This window comes from Phocoena phocoena, chromosome 19 (genome assembly GCF_963924675.1).
Source record: "Phocoena phocoena chromosome 19, mPhoPho1.1, whole genome shotgun sequence".
NCBI classification, from domain to species: Eukaryota; Metazoa; Chordata; class Mammalia; order Artiodactyla; family Phocoenidae; genus Phocoena; species Phocoena phocoena.
The window spans coordinates 27566717-27585609 of NC_089237.1; the positions used below are offsets into that span (position 1 = coordinate 27566717).

The following is an 18893-nucleotide window of genomic DNA, read 5'->3' on the forward strand; positions in this document are numbered from 1 at the left end:
GATTGTTATGTACACCCCTTGGGGAGGAACTAGGACTTTTATCACTGAACTATTGTTTCTTGACTGCTTTTCCCTTGTTCCTGAATTCCCTCACTTCCCTTAATATCATTAATTACTGAGACCTGTTCAAGGGCAAGCTTCGTGACCAGGCTTAGGTCACAAAATGGCTTACGCCAAAATAGTTTCTCTTATGTCAAGAAAGCCAGGCCTGGTTCTCTTTCTCCAAGGACCCCCTACCCTATCTGCTTACAGTTCTTTATATCTTCTCTTTTTTGAGATTTTCTGTTTTTCCATTCATGTCAAGTGTTCACAGTTGCTTGCAAGAGCATTTGTATAATATTGGTTTAAAGTGTCAGATATTATTCTTTGTCATTTAGGTATTGGCATCTGTTAATTGTTTTTGTCATGCAAATTGAGGTTTTCCTGGTTCTTTGTATACCATGTAATTTTGGATTCTATCCTAGACATTTGAATATTATGACAATCTTATTTAGCTCTTATGGAGATCATTGTTTTAATAGGTAGTCAATCTGGTTAATTCACGCTGTTGCAGGAAAGAAAGTGGGGCACAAGAGGATGGTCACGTCCCATCCCAGGTCTCGGGCAAGTCCCTGGGACGGCTGCTGAGTGTGGGTTCTTGGCTTCGTGCAGGAAATTATTCAAGAGCGAGCCATAATAAAGTGAAAGAAGGCTTAATGCAGGGAGATACACACTGAATGTGGGTCATCTCAGAAGGCCAGAGGCTTAAGGGTATGGGGTTGTCAGGTTTTATAGTGGTGGGTAATTTCATAGGCTAATGAGTGGGAGGATTATTCCAACTATTTTGGGGAAGGGGCGGGAATTTCCAGGAATTGGGCCACCGCCCATTTTTTGGCCTTTTATGGTGGGCCTTGGAACTGTCACGGCACCTGTGGGTGTGTCATTTAGCTTGCTGACATATCACATTGAGCATATACTGAGGCTCAAGGTTTAGCGGAAGTCAGTCATCTGCCATCTTGGACCTAGTTTGTGCTAACCAGTTTATGTCACATCCTCAATGGCTGTCATTCTTTAAAAGGTTGTGCCCTGCCCCCTTCCTGTCTCAATGCCACATATTCCAACACACCTTCTGTGGTCTGTGGCTTCAATACCAGTTCATTTTCCAAATCCTTTCCCATTGTGTAATTTGATCTGTCCCATGTGTTCATCACCCAGTAGCTAGTTGGGGACCTGGGCAGTGATCTATCTGCCAGTTAAGTTCTCAAAGTCTTTAATATGCTGATTAGGATCAGATTCATGCCTAATGTACTCAGTGGGGTCGCTTTCCTGAGCTCCTCCCTCTCTACAGTCTCCATGGTACCTTCCCTTTCTTTGGGGTTCTTCTTTTTCAGGCAGAAAGCTGAGGCTTCAGGAACCATGCACTTCTGTCACTTTGCCTGAACTTGGGACTAAATGGCTTAACATCTTTGAGTTTTGGCCCCCACCTGTAAAATGCAGATAATACTACTACAATGGCAGGTATATAGCGCTAAATAAATGTTTATAAATGTTTCCTAATATTAAAATTTTAGCTTCTCAAAACTGTTACTACATATTCAGTTTTCACTGATTTAAAGCAATCTTTATCCAGGTTTATGTATATGAGGGGAAGATAAATTATGCCATGGCCATCATTAAAACAGTTGATGAAACTAATTTTTGGTCTTTGTTAATAGTTTTACTTTCTGGTATCTTTAATTATAAATACCAGCTCCAAATTGTAGGATAAATTACTGGGGTTCTGACATGAAATTTTTCCTGTTAGTGAGCAGAGTCTTATGGAAAATAGAAATGAAACAAATAATCACTTCTGTCAAAGAGTTTACATTTTAGCTAAATAGACAATAGAATTATAATCATGCAGAAATATATAATCATGCACAAAACAGTTACAAAGTAGTACTAATGTGTCAAAGATAAAGGGTAACCATACTTCATGGTTTGCAGGAGACAGTCCTACTTTACCTTATTTTTTTGGTTTAATTATTAATAGAGCCTCATTTCATGAAGGTTTCCTAGGCAGGATGACAAATTACATGGCCACTTTATAAATGCTAGTTTCAAGAGAATGACAAAGCAAAAAAAAATTATCACTGTATTTTCAGAAAGTTTGCTGGGCCTGAGAATGAGCAGAGTGGGCTAAAGAGATCTGTGGGTTAGGGTGAAGGGACCCAAGATAGTAAACAAATACTTAGAATTTCAAATAGAAATGTGGGAAATGGTGTTTCAGAAACCACAGTTATCTAGTAATATGCAGGGCAGACAAATGGCAGGCGTTGTAATTAAAGAGATGTGAGGTGATATAACCTTGGATTATGTTGGTTTTGCAATTCTGAAGTTTAGAATTATAATTTTTAGGCGATTACCACAAATGGTAGTGTTCAAAAGTTTCAGCCTGATGAATGCACGAGAGAATGTCTATGGAGTGAGTAATTAATGTATTTTTACCTCACAATTAGAGGATTTTAGAGAAATGTAATTTTTTAATAGACATTTTCTAGAGCAGTTTCAGGTTCACAGCAAAATTAGAGCAGAAGGTACAGATTTCCCATATATGGCCTGCCTTAACACACGTACAATCACCCTTGCTACAACATCCCCAACCAGAGTGATACCATTGAACAACTGATGAACTTACAGTTGATGATGATTTTTTTTTTTCTTTTTTTGTGGTACGCGGGCCTCTCCCATTGCGGAGCACAGGCTCTGGACGCACAGCCTCAGCGGCCATGGCTCACGGGCCCAGCCGCTCCACGGCATGTGGGATCTTCCCGGACCGGGGCACGAACCCGTGTCCCCTGCATCGGCAGGTGGACTCTCAACCACTGTGTCACCAGGGAAGCCCGATGATGATTTTTTCACCTCTTTGTTTTCCTTTTTTCTTTCTTTTTTTTTTGGCGCGGCCTGCAGGATCTTAGTTCCCCCACCAGTGACTGAACCCCTGCCCTCAGCAGTGAAAGTGTAGAGTCCTAACCACTGGACCACCAGGGAATTCCCTCTTTGTTTTTCCTTATGCTTGACTGACAATTAAAATATTAATGTTCACCATAGCTCTGTGTGAAATCAGATTATTTCACCACTGCTTAAATTATGTGATTCTTGTCCAAGTGTTTTTGGTGGCCAAAACAAGTGAGGCAATGGCTTGTCTGAGGCTGAAAAAAGAATCCTAATCCTACCAAACAAAAAGAGGGGAGAAAGTATAAACTGACCTTGACATTTGGATAGTTCTCTGACAAATCTCTGGGAACTGGGAACTTTTGTTTTTGATTTGCATGGCCACCGGAGAGGCAGTTTTAGTAATCAGTGATTTATTACAATGGGCCATTATAGCAACTGGAAGAACAAGGACTCTAGCTTGACGTTTACTTTCTTATATACTGAAAATGAGTTTCCTAGCTGGGATTGCCCAATCCCAAGAACAGATTGTGAAACGTTTCCCCACGTCCCAGTAATCTGAAGTGACTCATCAGCTGGCAATATGGACAAAGCACCCACAATTCACGTCCTCAAAACATGATCACCACAAATTCTATTTTCTCTCTATTTGAAGGCTGATGAGAGAATCGAACACCATCTTTGTGGAGAAAAAATGGAGTATAGCTGGGGTTTTTTTGTTTTGTTTTGTTTTTCGGTTTACTGCAGCACTTTTACTTCCTCACAATGGCACACTGCTGGGGCCTAATATTCTCACATGACAGTAGAAAACCAAAATCTGTTGTTATCTCTTCAAGAATTGAGAATTGTGTGCAAAAACCTTACATAAGTTAAGAGGATGAATACATTTACAGATGTGAATGCAAACTGTTTTCCAACTCAAGGCAAGTAATGACATATGGTGTTCTGGCAGGAAAACTTCGATAAGAAAGGAAAGCAGGTCCTAAGGTTCGGAACTTCTCAACCTGGTAAGACTGGCAAGTTAGTAATTACAACGAGTTAATTTGTATAAATTTCTAACTGGTTCTGAGAAGTTTAAATTTATTTACACCTCAAAAGAATCCCACTTGTGGAACTGTGAGGCTTGTGCTCACTTTGGCAGCACATATACTAAAATTGGAATGACACAACTGATGAACTTACACTTGATGATGATTTTTTTTTTTCTTTTTTTTGTGGTACCAGGTACCAGGTACCAGAAGATTAGCATGGCCCTTGCACAGGATTACATGCAAATTCATGAAACATTCCATATTTTTCAGTTATCGAATTTGTATCTTTGTGTATATGATGTCTTTGCAAAGATTAAATAGTATAAAATATGATGTAAATTGTACCAACTGATATGGAAAGAAACAGTACCAACATTAAACTTTGCAAAATTTTAAAACTTAAAAAAAAAAGTCCTGCTGGGACTTCCCTGGTGGTGCAGTGGTTAAGAGTCCACCTGCCAATGCAGGGGACATGGGTTCGAGCCCTGGTCCAGAAAGATCCCACATGCTGTGGAGCAACTAAACCTGTGACACAGCTCCTGAGCCTGTGCTCTAGAGCCCGTGAGCCACAACTACTGAGCCCACATGCTGCAACTACTGAAGCCCACGCGCCTAGAGCCCGTGCTCTGTGACAACAGAAGCCACAGCAACGAGAAGCCTGTGCACCGCAACGAAGAGCAGCCCCCACTCACCACAACTAGAGAAAGCCCTTGCACAGCAACAGAGACACAATGCAGCCATAAATAAGTAAATAAATTAATTTTTTAAAATCCTGGGAATTCCCTGGTGGGTCCAGTTGTTGGGACTCTGTGCTTCCACTGCAGGGGGCACAGGTTCGATGGCTGGTCTGGAACTAAGATCCTGCATGCCATGACGTGGCCAAATAAATAAATAAAATAAACATAAAATAAAACACAACCTCCTATCAAAACATCACATTAATAAAAAAAATTCTATCAGGCTAATAATTATTTTTTTTACAATTTACAAAGGATGAAACCAGGGCACAGAAATTCATCCCCACTAAAAAATGTATAACTTCAACAGGGTTCATCCTATCTGTAAATGTCATCACTCAGTTGTTCAAGCCCAAAGCACAGGCATCGTCCCTGATTCTCTCATTTCCTTCTATCCCACATCCAACCCATTATCAAGTTCTTTTAGTTCTGTCTTCCAAAATATTCTGAAAGTGATTACTTTTCACCTCTGCTGCTTCACTTCTAGGCCCAGTTCTAGACAGCTCTCCCATCTGGTCTAGTGAAATAGCCTCCCTACTTGACCCACTGTTTCCACTCTTGTCCCCTCCCTAATGACAGTTTATTCTCTGTTTAGTAGATAGACCGATCTTTTAGAAATATAAGTATGATCATGACACTTCCTAGCTGAAAGTCCTCCAATAGAGGCCCAACCTAGAATAAAACTAAAACTCTTTATAATTCTATACACTATACTCCATTTGGCCACTGCTTACCTCTCCTAACTAGTTTGCTATCATTTTCTATTTAATTCACTTTAACAACAATGTTTTTCTCATTCTTCCTCAAAATTCATTCCTTTCTTAAGGCCTTTGTACCTGTTGTTTCTTTTATCCTGACTGCTTTTCCCTCAGAGCAGCTTTCTTACTACTTCATTGAAGTCTTTGCTCAAGTGCCATCTCCTGAGAGGCCTTCCCTGACCACATTACCTAAAATAAGCCGGCTCTGACCTCTGTTTATTTGGCTTATTTTTTTTCCCATACCATTTTACACTCCTTGAATTTCTCTGTTTGTGTGTTTATTTCTGTCTTCCCACCAGAATGCAAATTCTCTGGCTGAGGACAAGTACATTGGTTGATTTGTTTATTGCTGTATCTCCAGAGCCTAGAACATGCCTGACACTTAGTAGGCATTCAAATATTTATTGAATGAATGAATTTGTGTTTATGATTTTTGTTTTCTTGTTTCTTCCACAACTTTGTAGAGGAATAGTGAAAGAGTTATGGAATTTAACAATGCATGTAAAACAGCTATTTAAACTGAAAAACCTTATACAAATGCTGGTTATCCTACTTGTGAGTATTACCTATTGGTCTCCTCTGGATTTTCTCTTTATTCCTGCTCTGGGTCAGGGACAACATGAGAGTAATTATTATTTAATTCAAGTAAGTCTGAATTTTGAAATATCTGTTGTGTTCAGGGTAGTTAGGTATAAAGGGGGATTCAACAACATGAAAGCCTTAGTCTATTAATGCCTAGGAGGAATTTAACTTTCTAGTGGGAGAAAATGAGACATGTATTAGAGAAATAAACAAAAAACATTTCAAAGACAACAAGGAAGTAAGCCAGTGAAAGCAATAAGAACAAAGGGAATTCAAAATACTGGAAAGATTCTTTCATTATTGGGTTTAATGTAGGAAGCAAATCTTAAAAGGACGACAGTGCTGGTAATTTGTGTAGTGAAAGAACATGAATGTCCAAACATTAGCCTGATAAATATTACTTTGGGTGTTCTTTTTATTGGCACTAATTGAGCATCACAAGCAAATGGGTGGTTTCTTGGCTATATCTATATCATCGTCCATCTGTCCAGCACCTGATTAACTGCATATTTCTGGTGAGGTATTTTCTCTACTAAACTTTTCCCTCCTTCACAGTGCTAAAACCTTTTAAAAGTTTTTACTGCTGTATCAGCCACTTTGTTACAAACCCCATGCCTATTAATAAACCATATTTTCATGGGATTGTCAAGAGTATTAAATTTGATAGTACTTATGAAGTTCCTAAGTCTATGTTGAGCGTTCCTTCGATAGAACAATAAATATTATTATATAAGAAATGAAACCGACGGAATGACACCAGGGCAATCTCAATATGTTCCTTACGGGAAGTCTAAACAGTTAGGAAGGAGTCAGGTGTGGTCCACAAACCCAGGTCAAATTGAAAACAATACAAGTCGTACCGGTCGTTCAGATCACCACCCTAGCTGCAGGGCAGCCCGTCAGCGTCAGCCAGCCTAGGCTCCCGGAAGGTAAACACATTGAAAAGGGCGGGGCAGAAGGCGCGTTCGGGATGGTTGACTGGCCAGCTAAAAGTGATTGGCAGCTGCCATGTCCACGTGCGTTGAGCTTCGAACCAGCTGTCGCGAGAATTCGATGTAAACAGACCGGTCCCCGTGAGGTACGACTCCCAGCCTGAGTCACCCAAGTGACGTGCACAGGCTTCTGCGGCATGATGCTTTTTGACAAGGCCACGAAGGTGCTGTGTCCAAAGGAAAACAGACATGTTTGTAACTCCTCCCTACCTGCCTGCGTTCGCAACCGAACCTTACACCCCGGCTTCACCCGAACTCACATACTGCTATGTTTTCCCTCGAGCCCCAGCGGATTGGATCACTTCAGGAGGCGGGTCCGCCTCTTTGCTACTTGCTGGTTGGCGAAGCTGACCTCTAAGGGCGGTGCCCAGCCGCGGCCAGTTTGCTTCTGGGATTGGCTAGAAAGGTAGTTCCGCTGAGGCGTGGTAGGAAGTGGTAACCGTCAATCACGAGGGGAGACTCCAAACAGTGAGTCTTGAGCTGGAGAGCAGCGTTTACCGGCGGCGCGGCCGGTGAGAGGGCTGGCTGTGCTGCTGCTTTGAGGAGGCTTGGCGAGGACGTGGGACGAGCAGCGTGAGGGGAGAGGGCTTGGCTGGTAGGAATTCGACGAGGTAGAGCTGTGGAAATCGGAGGGGGAGGGGAGGGAGGGCAAGGGGCCAGAGGGCGGCCGGGGACAGCGGTGGCTCAGCGTTGGAGGTGAAATGGGTAACGCCGTGCTGATGTCTTTCAGGAGAGTGGGGCCTGAGGGGCTGGCGAGGGTCGTCCTCAGGAGACAGGGCCCTTAAAGACAGTTCTTGGGAGCCTGTGTTTCGAGAAATAAAGGGTGGAATGGAAATGAGAGAGCTCAGGGGCTGGAGGTGAAGATACCCACTGAGGAAGGGGTACCTGGGCTAGTTGGGGCACAGGGTGTTTTGATTGTAGCAGATGGGACTCATCAGTTTGCGAGTTTTCAGATAAGGTGATAGAATGCTCCCTGCTTAGAAGAGATGGTTTTAAGGGCTTTCAAGATTAGTTCCAGGCTGTGGGCTTTCCTGAGCCGTGTAAGAGATCTTTAATATTGCTGTCTCTTTTAACCTTAACCACATACAGTCCATGCTTTTAAAACTTCCCCAGTGATTCAGATGCTTATTAGACATTCAAGGATCAGGATTCAGTGATGAGACTGGAAGGGCTTCTAACGTCATATATGTTTTTATTACTTATTTAGACTCTGGTGATTAGGTTACAATAGCAGAGGTTACAAATATGATTACAAATATGATTTTGATAGTCTTATTAAATTGTGACTGCAGTCTTTTTTTAAAAAAATATATATATTTGACATATAAATTACATGAGTTTCAGGTGTACAACATAATGATTCGATATTTGTATATACTGCAAAATATCACCACAATAAGACTAGTTAACATCCATCAGGATACGTAGGCCATTTTACTCCTATTTTCCCAACACTCTTAGTTGGAAGGTAGTACCTCACTGTTCCATTTGGTCTTAAAATATTATACCATGTATATTTTTATTATCTCAATATAAGATTTCAGTAAATTCTTTTAATTTTGGCTCACAAAGTTAGCATATTTGTTTTTATAAAGTGATCCTGTGCTAGACTTTCCATCCCTTCCTAGTTTATGTTAATAGTAGATCAGGGACTTCCTTGGTGGTGCAGTGGTTAAGAATCCACCTGCCAATGCAGGGGACACAGGTTCGAGCCCTGGTCCGGGAAGATCCCACATGCCGCGGAGCAACTAAGCCCGTGCTGCACAACTACTGAGCCTATGTTCTAGATCCCGCAAGCCACAACTACTGAGCCCGTGTGCCACAACTACTGAAGCCCACGCACCTAGAGCCTGTGCTCTGCGACACGGAGAAGAGAAGCCACCGCAATGAGAGGCCTGTGCACCGTAGTAAAGAGTAGCCCCTGCTCGCCACAACTAGAGAAAGCCCGAGTGCAGCAACGAAGACCCAAGACAGCCAAAAATAAAACAAACAAACAAAAACAATAAAAAAGCAGTAGGTCAGAGGGTCCTGCAAGGGTCTTAACTAGTTTTGTGGTTCTGAGCCTTGGTCCAAATAAGAAAACCTCATAGTAGTTTGAAAAATCTTTTATCTACTTCTTCCTCTTCTGCACTCCCCTCTTTTAGGTGTAATAGGAATTGCTGGGAAATTTTCCTACATTTTAGGACCTAACATTTAGGTATTTGTGACAAGGGATCTCTAGTGAGCAACCATGTATCTTTCTCCCGACCCCCAACAATAATGATCCATTGTTTTCTGTCTTTTTGTTCCGGAAACAGGTTTTGTGAATGAAGAAATGGCTACAGATTCCCCCAGAAGACCCAGTCGTTGTACTGGTGGAGTCGTGGTTCGCCCTCAGGCTGTCACGTAAGCAAATTTCAGATAAGCCTGATAGGTAAAGGAAAGATTACTCAGAATAGTAACTAACATTTAGGTTTCCTTTCTAAGCAGTACTTACTTTTGTAAAATCTGTTTAATTTTGGCTTTACAGGATGATAAACATCGTTGCCAAGGCCAAATAAAAGCAATAATTGGAGGGTCAGTTTGATGTATTTAGCACATTTATAGAGTACTTGAAAAGCACAGTATTTTGTCCTTGAGTACTGCTTTTTCAAACCTCAGGTTTAACAATTAGTGTCATTAAATCAGTTTAGTGAATCAAGACCATTATTCAAAAAATGAAATAGAATATAGTAGAAAATATAGTTGGGAGTTAGTATTGTGTTCTGACACGCACAAAGATAATATGCATTCATATGTATGTATATGTTTTCTAGATTGTGATGTATTACTCTAGGTCTCAGTCAGAAAGTTTCAAAGTGAATGTCATAACGAGTACATTTCTATATTTTAAGCATTTTTTTGACAAAGCATGGCTATACTTTGCAGTAGCTTATAATCTAATGTAGTTTTTTTTTCTTTTTTTCTTTGGCTGTGTCGGGTCTTAATTGCGGCACATGGGATCTTTGTTGTGGTGTGGGGGCTTCTCTCTAGTTGTGGCGTGCGGGCTCTAGAGTGCACACAGACTTAGTTGTCCCACGGCATGTGGGATCTCAGTTCCCTGACCAGGGATCGAACTGGCGTCTCCTGCATTGGAAGGCGGATTCTTAACCACTGGACCACCAGGGAAGTCCCTAATGTAGTTTTAAGCTGTGTATACTTGCAAGCACTCTAATGAATAAAAAAGATGCCAGCAAAACAGCATGGGAATTTAGAGGGAATATTTTGTGTTTTTTAATTATTTATTTAAAAATTTTATTTATTTATGGCTGCATTGGGTCATCTTTGCTATGTGCAGGCTTTCTCTAGTTGTGGTGAGCGGGAGCTACTCTTCGTTGGGGTACGCGGGCTTCTCATTGTGTGGCTTCTCTGTTGCGGAGCATGGGCTCTAGGCGCGCAGGCTTCAGTAGTTGCAGCACGTGGGCTCGGTAGTTGTGGTTCACGGGCTTAGTTGCTCCATGGCATGTGGGATCTTTCTGGACCAGGGCTCGAACCCATGTCCCCTGCATTGGCAGGCGGATTCTTAACCACTGTGCCACCAGGGAAGTCCTTATTATTTTTTTAAAATTTTGATTGGAGGGAATATTTTAGTGGGAGTATTTTAGATCTGAAAAGGTTTCATTAAGAAGCTAACATTTGGACATGGGTTCGAACCCTGGTCCGGGAAAGTCCCACATGCTGTGGAGCAACTAAGCCCGTTCGCCACAGCTACTGAGCCTGCGCTCCAGAGCCTGTGAGCCACATATATTGAAGTCCGCGTGCCTAGAGCCCGTGCTCCGCAACAAGAGAAGCCACCACAACGAGAAGCCCACGCACCGCAGCGAAGAGTAGCCCCCGCTCGCCGCAACTAGAGAAAGCCTGCACACAGCAACAAAGACCCAATGAAGCCAAAAATAAATAAATAAATTTTGAAAAAGCTGACATTTATCGTGTAATTTAACGGCTGAATACAATTTGGGCAATTAGAATCAAGGGCACATTTTCGGCAAAGGCAATGGAGTAAGCAGAGGTGGGAAAGGCAAGCTATTTTCATAAATGGAATCTAGGGAAGTTGACCTATTTAAAGGAGGTTGGGGTGGACAATTAAGACCCTTGAATACCTGGCTAAGGAGATAAAGTTTGCTTTCTGTCTTTCAAAGTGTTAATAAGGGAATTGTAGCATTTTGAATTATTTCCCTTGAGCAGTTTAGCATGTTACATAAAATTGCCTTCTCAGACTAACAAAAAATATATGTATAGTATGATGTTTCACCATTATACTTGCTTTTTTTTCCCTCCTGCATTTCCCAGGGCTATATCTTTCTTTGCTAACTGTGGACCATGGCAACAGGCTAAGCATATTATTAGCTATGAGTTAGGTACTGTTGCAATCTTCATTTTACAGATGAGGAAACCAAAGCAGAGAGAGAAAAGTTTTCCTTGGTAACATCCAAGAAGGGAAACCTGGATCAAACCCAGGCAGTTTGTCTCCAGAGTCTGTGTGCTTATGCCCTATTCTATGCTGCCTCACCATATGGTATTCCACATATATTGCTTTTTGTTACGCAATACATAATTTTAGTGTTTTTTGAAGTTCTTTAATTTATTCAGTATTCTTTTAACAATAATGCTTGAGCATCTACTCTGTGGCTAAGTACTGGCTTATAGATTCTGGAGATATAAGGTAAATATGAGAGATGGATTCCTTTCTGTAATAGAGTTTGCATTCTAGTGGAGGACACAGTAAGTAATTACAGGCTCTGATCAGTGCCCGGTGTGCTATGTTAGAGAACAGCATTAGGGAGTATGATTTAAGGCCGTCAGGGAAGGCCTCTCTGAGGAGGTAACACTTAGGCTGGAGATCTAAGAGGCAGGGAAGAATTTGCGAAGGGATCCATGCAGAAAAAAAGCTGGTGTAAAGGTCTTGATTCAAAGAAGAGCTTGGTGTAGTCTAAGAATTGAAGTTGCATGTGACTGAAGCAGAGTAAGTTACAAGAGTGGGAGAAAAGTGAGGTTGGAGAGGTAGGCCTAATCAAAAATTTTTTTTAAGGCCTACTCAGTTTTTATAGGTATCTAAGGCATATTGTCTTTTTAAAAAATAGGATTTAGGGTAACTCACATTATTTTCTTCAAATGTAATTTTTCACATTTCTCTGAAATGAATTTGATTTGGTATATATTTTGAAGAAAATTTTTTTTCCTCCATTTGCTGATCTCCATGTATTTCCCATTTAAAATATCTTAGTGTCCTTAATAGTTCTTCACCTTTATGCATTTTGATATTTTCCCATACCTTATCCACACCAAAAGTTCTGTGAGGACTGTTTAATAACTCCTTCTAATGCCTGCATCTGCAGCAAAATATAGATTCACTTGGCTAGATGCAGGCAAGGGACTAGGTTCTTAACCAGTCTAAAGAGAAGGTCACTAAATACTGAGTCATGAGCAACAGTTTTTCTTGCTCTAACTAGGGCATTCTTCTGCTCTGACTCAAGAGGACGGTCTTGCTTTAGCCAAGTCTTCTGTCAGCACTCCTTCAAATATGAGTTAAAAGTTCTATCTGTATCAAAGTAAGAGAGCGTGCGGCCATAAAAAAGAATCAATTATTGCTATTTGCAGCAACATGGATGGACCTAGAGATTATCATACTGAGTGAAGTAAGCCAGGCAGAGAAAGACAAATGTCATATGATATCACTTATACGTGGAATCTAAAGAATAATACAAATGAACTTTTATATTTCAAAACAGAAACAGAGTCACAGACATGGAAAACAAACTTATGGTTACCAAAGAGGAGAGAGAGAGAGAGGGATAAATTAGGAGTATGGTATTAACAGATACACACTACTATATATAAAATACATAAACAACATGGATTTACTGTATAGCACAGGGGACTATATTTAATATCTGGTAATAACCTATAATGGAAAAGAATCGAAAAAATGTATAACTGAATTACTTTGCTGTACACCTGAAAATAACACAATAATGGAAATCAACTGTACTTCAATTAAAAAAAATGGAGCATGACTTTTTATTTTACTTTTAAAAATTTAAATTTATTTTTGGCTGCGTTGGGTCTTCATTGCTGCGCGCGGGCTTTTCTCTAGTTGCAGCGAGTGGAGAATACTCTTCGTTGCGGTGCGCGTGCTTCTCATTGCAGTGGCTTCTCTGGTTTTGGAGCACGGGCTCTAGGTGTGCAGGCTTCAGTAGTTGTGGCTCGTGGCCTGTAGAGCGCAGGCTCAGTAGTTTTGGCGCACGGGCTTAGTTGCTCCGCGGCATGTGGGATCTTCCCAGGCCAGGGCTCAAACCCGTGTCCCCTGCATTGGCAGGCGGATTCTTAACCACTGTGCCACCAGGGAAGTCCCTAAAAAAAAAAATGGAGCATGACTTTTAAGAAGAGATAATGTTTGGGAATTCCTTGGCGGTCCAGTGGTTAGGACTCCACGCTTCCACTGCAGGGGGCGGGGGTTCAGTCCCTGGTTGGGGAACTAAGATCCCACAAGCCCCATGGTGCGGCCAAAAAAACAGAAAAGAAAAGATAAAGTTAAAAAATTTTTAAATCTCATTTGCATTTAATAACATATACAAAGATATTAAGAAAGCAGGTTAGCAGAATTATCAGACGATGAGAGTTGTTTCTTTTTTTTAGTATTATGAATAACTTTATTAGGGCTTGTAGAAAGAGCTTTTCCATGTTTCATATTAAGCTGTCATGATAAATTTTATCCATTTCACCCTTTTTCAGGGAGCAGTCCTACATGGAAAGTGTCGTGACTTTTCTGCAGGATGTTGTGCCCCAGGTAAGTGTCTGTGTGGTTTCAGAAATAGTAGGCTTCACTCTTGGCCAGGGAAGCTCTGAAATATTCTGTTCCCTAAACTTGACACCAGTATCGCCAACTTTAGAAAGACTTCTGATGTTTTAGCATCCCAAGCGTTGGTAGGGTAGAACCATACTTGCTGTTATTATTAGATGTGCCTTAGTTTTGTGCTGACGGTGGCATAATTATTATTCCTTAGCCCTTGCTTTACTAAGAGTAATCAAGGTGCGATATTAGCTGAGAGATGGGGTTTGGAACTGTCTATTTGGGTTCTCTTTCCAAAATCTTTCTCTTGTCCTAGTTAAATGTTGCCTGTTGGAAGTGAAATAAGCAATATATGCTTTGCATCTGGTTAACTAGATACTATATTAACTAAATACTACACTGAGGTCAAATCTATATCACTTTCCCATTGAGCAGTAGTTTTATGTCAATTATAGCTTGCCTTGTTACTCTAACTTATAAGAGAGTAAGCCCTTTACTGTTCCCTCTATGTAAATGTGAGAATAAAGAATGAGAGGAACCCTCCTGGGATCACCTCTAGTGCACCGTCTCTCAGACTTAAATTAACATAGGTGTCACTTGGCACACTTGTTAAAAATAATAATTTCCAGGCCCATCTCCCAGTGAGTTTGACTCAGGGGAATTAAGGTGGCATCCAATAACTTGTGTCTCTAGGAAGAATCTCAGGTGATTCTTGTGAAACAGTATCTTTGGGAAACACTGTTTAGTGGAACTACTGAAGGGAAAGGTTTCTGTGTTTTCTCCTGTGATGATGTCAGTGTTCAGACTGCTGTGGTATCTGTAATTGCACTGTTCAAAAAGAACATTCAGGGCTTCCCTGGTGGCGCAGTGGTTGAGAGTCCGCCTGCCGGTGCAGGGGACACGGGTTCGTGCCCCGGTCCGGGAAGATCCCACATGCCGCGGAGCGGCTGGGTCCGTGAGCCATGGCCGCTGATCCTGCGCACCCGGAGCCCGTGCTCCGCAACGGGAGAGGCCACAACAGTGAGAGGCCCGCATACCGCAAAAAAAAAAAAAAAAAGAACATTCATAGGTCCAGTGTCCCAGCTTTATGAGAAGGTCCTACCTAGAAAAGTCTAAAATCCAGATTTCAGTTGTATTAATAAATTGTATTCATCAAATAAGGGAAAGTATCAAGGCATGTTTGGTATTCCTTTATTATGTTCGGTCAACTTTAATGAAAATAGGCCACAATGACAAGGTCTGTGGGGCATGTAAGGAAAAATAAATGCTTTCTTTTCTTGAGGAACTTGGTTAAGAAGGGAAGTCAAATGGCTTGAAGCAGTCAGAGGTAATAGCAACCTATCACTAAGTGTTGCACATGATAGTACAGACTGAATATGTAATTGCTAAGGGAATGCATAGCAAAGAAAGCGTGAAGGAGTCAAGTTCCAAAGGACATTGGAAGTAGCGTTAGTTGAAATGAATGGCAAGGTTGGGAATCTGATGGTAAAGGAAACTGCCCAACTGGATATGGTAGGCAGCAGCGTTGCTGTGGCTGTGGAGAATCTTGTACTCTGTACAGTACAGACTTCGAGAACAATCAGGGGCCGAAATCCAACTTGGTCTTCTACAAACTGCACCTTTCTCTTAAGCCCTGAGCCCTGACGTGAGGCTAGTTCCAAGGAAGGGGCATTTAAAAATATTGGTAATTTGCCTGCTATAGAGTGCCCCTTTATCAGATTTTTACAAAGGCACCTTTTGTGCTAGTGGAAACCCTGTGTAGCAAGCAGTTTTTGTTGGCTGGAGGAGAGAGGCTGCGGTCAGAGGCTTTGAGGGAGTAGTTGGAGAGTTTGCTAGAGAAACAGGAATACTGGGTTGAGCAATAGATTGAAAATAGGGGGCTGCTAAAACTGATAGGGTAAAAATGCCAGAAGGTGGAAGGTTAACTTAGTTTTTATGAGGATTATACATTAGAAAGGGGATAGTCTATGCAGTTGACTGTGAAGACTGGGATCAGGGTTAAGTCACTTCAGAAGTAAAGTTGTAGTCCCGGATCTAAGAATTAGAATATTCATTTAAGAAATTTATGTTAGGTAAGTCATTCTAGTGACTGTGGAAAGAAAGCAAAAATTCAGGCACTACTGGTCAGGTGCTGTCTTAAGTTGGGGAATACTCAGTGCCTGTCCTTAAGGCTTCATGGTCTAGGGTAGCCATCAGGCAGACTCTTTCTGTAAAGGGCCAGAGAAGCTTTGCAATTCATACAATGTTATTTTTTGCTTTTTAATTTTTTTTTTTTCGGTATGCGGGCCTCTCACTGTTGTGGCCTCTACCGTTGCGGAGCACAGGCTCCGGATGCACAGGCTGAGCGGCCATGGCTCACGGGCCTAGCCGCTTCGCAGCATGTGGGATCTTCCCGGACCAGGTCACGAACCCGTGTCCTCTGCACCGGCAGGCGGACTCTCAACCACTGCGCCACCAAGGAAGCCCTGCTTTTTAATTTTTATTTTTGGCTGAGTGGGGTCTTTGTTGCTGTGCGCGGGCTTTATTTGCAGCAAGCAGGGGCTACTCTTTGTTGCAGTGCGCGGGCTTCTTATTGCAGTGGCTTCTCTTGTTGTGGAGCATGGGCTCTAGGCACGCAGGCTTCAGTAGTTGTGGCATGTGGGCTCAGTAGTTGTGGCTCGTGGGCTCCGGAGTGCAGGCTCAGTAGTTGTGGCTCACGGGCTTAGTTGTTCCGTGGCATGTGGAATCTTCCTGGACCAGGGCTTGAACCTGTGTCCCCTGCATTGGCAGGTGGATTCTTAACCACGGCGCCACCAGGGAAGTCCCTCATACAATGTTTGTTGTAACTACGCAGCACTGCTTTTTATGTAAAAGAAAGGGTGTGGCTGTGTTAAAATAAAACTTTATTTATGAACACAGGTCGTGGCCAGATTTGGTGACCCATGGTCTCCTTTTTTCCACATTTAATCTGTAATCCCCCATTGGCAATTTGTGGTGATACATTTGGAAAATGATATATTTTTGCTGATGTTATGTTCCAACTCCTGCCCTATTCTGGGAATTACCAAATTCGTGGAGCTTAGAAATTATTCTCTGGGTCTCCAGATATGCCTAAAAGGGAGAAAATGTGTTGTTAGACTGGTATCAGCTTCTTCAGCTGTCATAAATAGAGTGAGTTCCTACTGTGTCATTGACACAGATGTCATTGACAGCTGGTAGAAGCCCTAACTGTGCCGTTTGATATAATAGTTGTACTTCTGAAAATTTATTTTTAAAAAATTCAGCAAATAAATTAAAACTCAGAACTTTTCATTTCAGTGAGAAATTTTGACATTTTTCAGTGTGAAAAATTGTAGCCTGCCCAGATGTCAGTAGCAGTCAAGCAAATTGTGATATGTTGCCCCTATAGAATAATTTGCTGTGATTAAAAATTATACTTTTGACAAATAGCACACAATGGAAGTTACTTTCTCTCCAGTGAAAAAATAAAACACAACATACCTATAGTGATTGTTGCTGTGTTTTTTAAAATTGAACAATAACTTTGTGCTTATGAACGTGTATATACGTTAGAAACCAGATAAGAATTAAAAGGAGAAATAAATCCTGTACTCAGTAATGGGGTGAAAGTTTCAACTGTAAATAAGAGAGCTAGAGCAGTTGGATCTTGGTTGGAGAAGGAGGGCTAAAAATCAGTGCTGGGGGGAGAAATAACAAACTTTTGTGTGGCAGCGCACTGCCCTCCAGTAAGATAGCAAATAAACCTGGATGGGCACTGGGTGAGTCTGTGCTTCACTGACAGTAAAATACCTAAACATGAGCAAAGGATATCATAGAAAGCTGAGAGGCAAAATGACATGCTGTCATATGCCTTCTTGATGCCAGTCTGCAGGAAGGCACACAAGAAGCAACCCTCTTCAGTCAACTTCACAGAATTAAAAAAAAAATGCTTAGTAAAGAGCACTGTGTCTGCTAAGGAGAGAGGAAAACTTGAAGACATAGCAAAAGTATGCAGGCCTCATTATGAAAGTTTTGTTTCCCCCTGAAGGGGAAAGAAAAAAGTTTAAGAATCTCAGTTCACTGAAAGGCCTCTTTTAACCTTGTTTCGTGCTGCATATCGGCCAGAAATCAAAGGAGAGCACCGTGCAAATGTTGCAGAGGAATTGGGAGAATGTCGAGTAATGCAGGTGATTAGCAGCCTTCCATTTAGCAATCTGCTAAATGGAAGAAGATATTGTATATGTTATAGCTTTACCAGATTAAGGGAGAGCCTGACATAGGAAAAAAGAGGTGGTCCTAAATGAACGTGGTATCCTGGATTGGGTCCTGTAGCAGAGAAAGGACATTAGTGGAAAAACTGCTGAAATCCAAATAAAGTCTGGGGCTTTAATTAGTGGTAATGCACTGGCGTTAGTCTCATAGCTTTGGCAAATGTACCATGGTAGGGTAAGATTTGGTTAGGTTAGATTGTTAACAGTAGGGGAAACTGGCTGAGGAGTATATGAGAATTCTGTACTGTTTAGTAATCTAAAATTATTCCCAAATAAGAAGTTTATATTAAAGAGGAGAATTTTCAAGAATGAAGAGAGCAAGACCAAGGGAGAAGAGGAAGAAGTTGAGGATGAGATGGTTGAAGATAAAGTAGATGAATTAGTTGGTTCTAGTGGAGGTTTTCCTTTTCTCCAAAGGAATTAACTGCCCTATGCACAACTTGTTTTCTTAAACAATTGAAATCATAAGGATGTGTAAGATAACTTTTTTTTTCTTTTTGCATAGTAAACCTACTATTAGAGTAACCCTGTCTTTTAGTAATATTTTCAGTGGCCGTTAACCTTGTGCGGTAGAGGAAAAGGGCTGTAAAACTGCATGGAAATTTAAAGCAAGTTGTGTATAACACAGATTATATATGGGATAGTGGTTTTTTAATGCTTTTGATCCAGCTTATATTAAATAATTGTTCTGTGAACTGAAGACCACTTTATAACTGAAAACGTTGCAGCTTTTTGTTGACATTCTAAGTGCTTGCAAGTGTATACAGTCTAGAAAATCTAGACAGTTTTAAATAAAAACATTTGATTTGAGGAGAGATGACT

At 41.3% G+C, this 18893-nt stretch overlaps 1 protein-coding gene and 1 pseudogene across 1 annotated transcript in view; both read left to right on the forward strand.

Annotated features, from left to right (window-relative positions):
• Positions 1-4038: 4038 nt before the first annotated feature.
• LOC136139562 (U6 spliceosomal RNA) lies at positions 4039-4211 on the forward strand (annotated as a pseudogene).
• Positions 4212-7421: 3210 nt separating this feature from the next.
• The window catches only part of BCAS3 (BCAS3 microtubule associated cell migration factor), a 578557-nt gene continuing 567085 nt past the window's right edge, over positions 7422-18893 (forward strand). Inside the window, exons 1-3 of the mRNA XM_065897745.1 lie at positions 7422-7525; positions 9311-9398; positions 13764-13818. Of these exons, the coding sequence (XP_065753817.1) occupies positions 9328-9398; positions 13764-13818 (126 nt within the window). The 5' untranslated portion in view covers positions 7422-7525; positions 9311-9327. The remainder of the gene's footprint in view (positions 7526-9310; positions 9399-13763; positions 13819-18893) is intronic.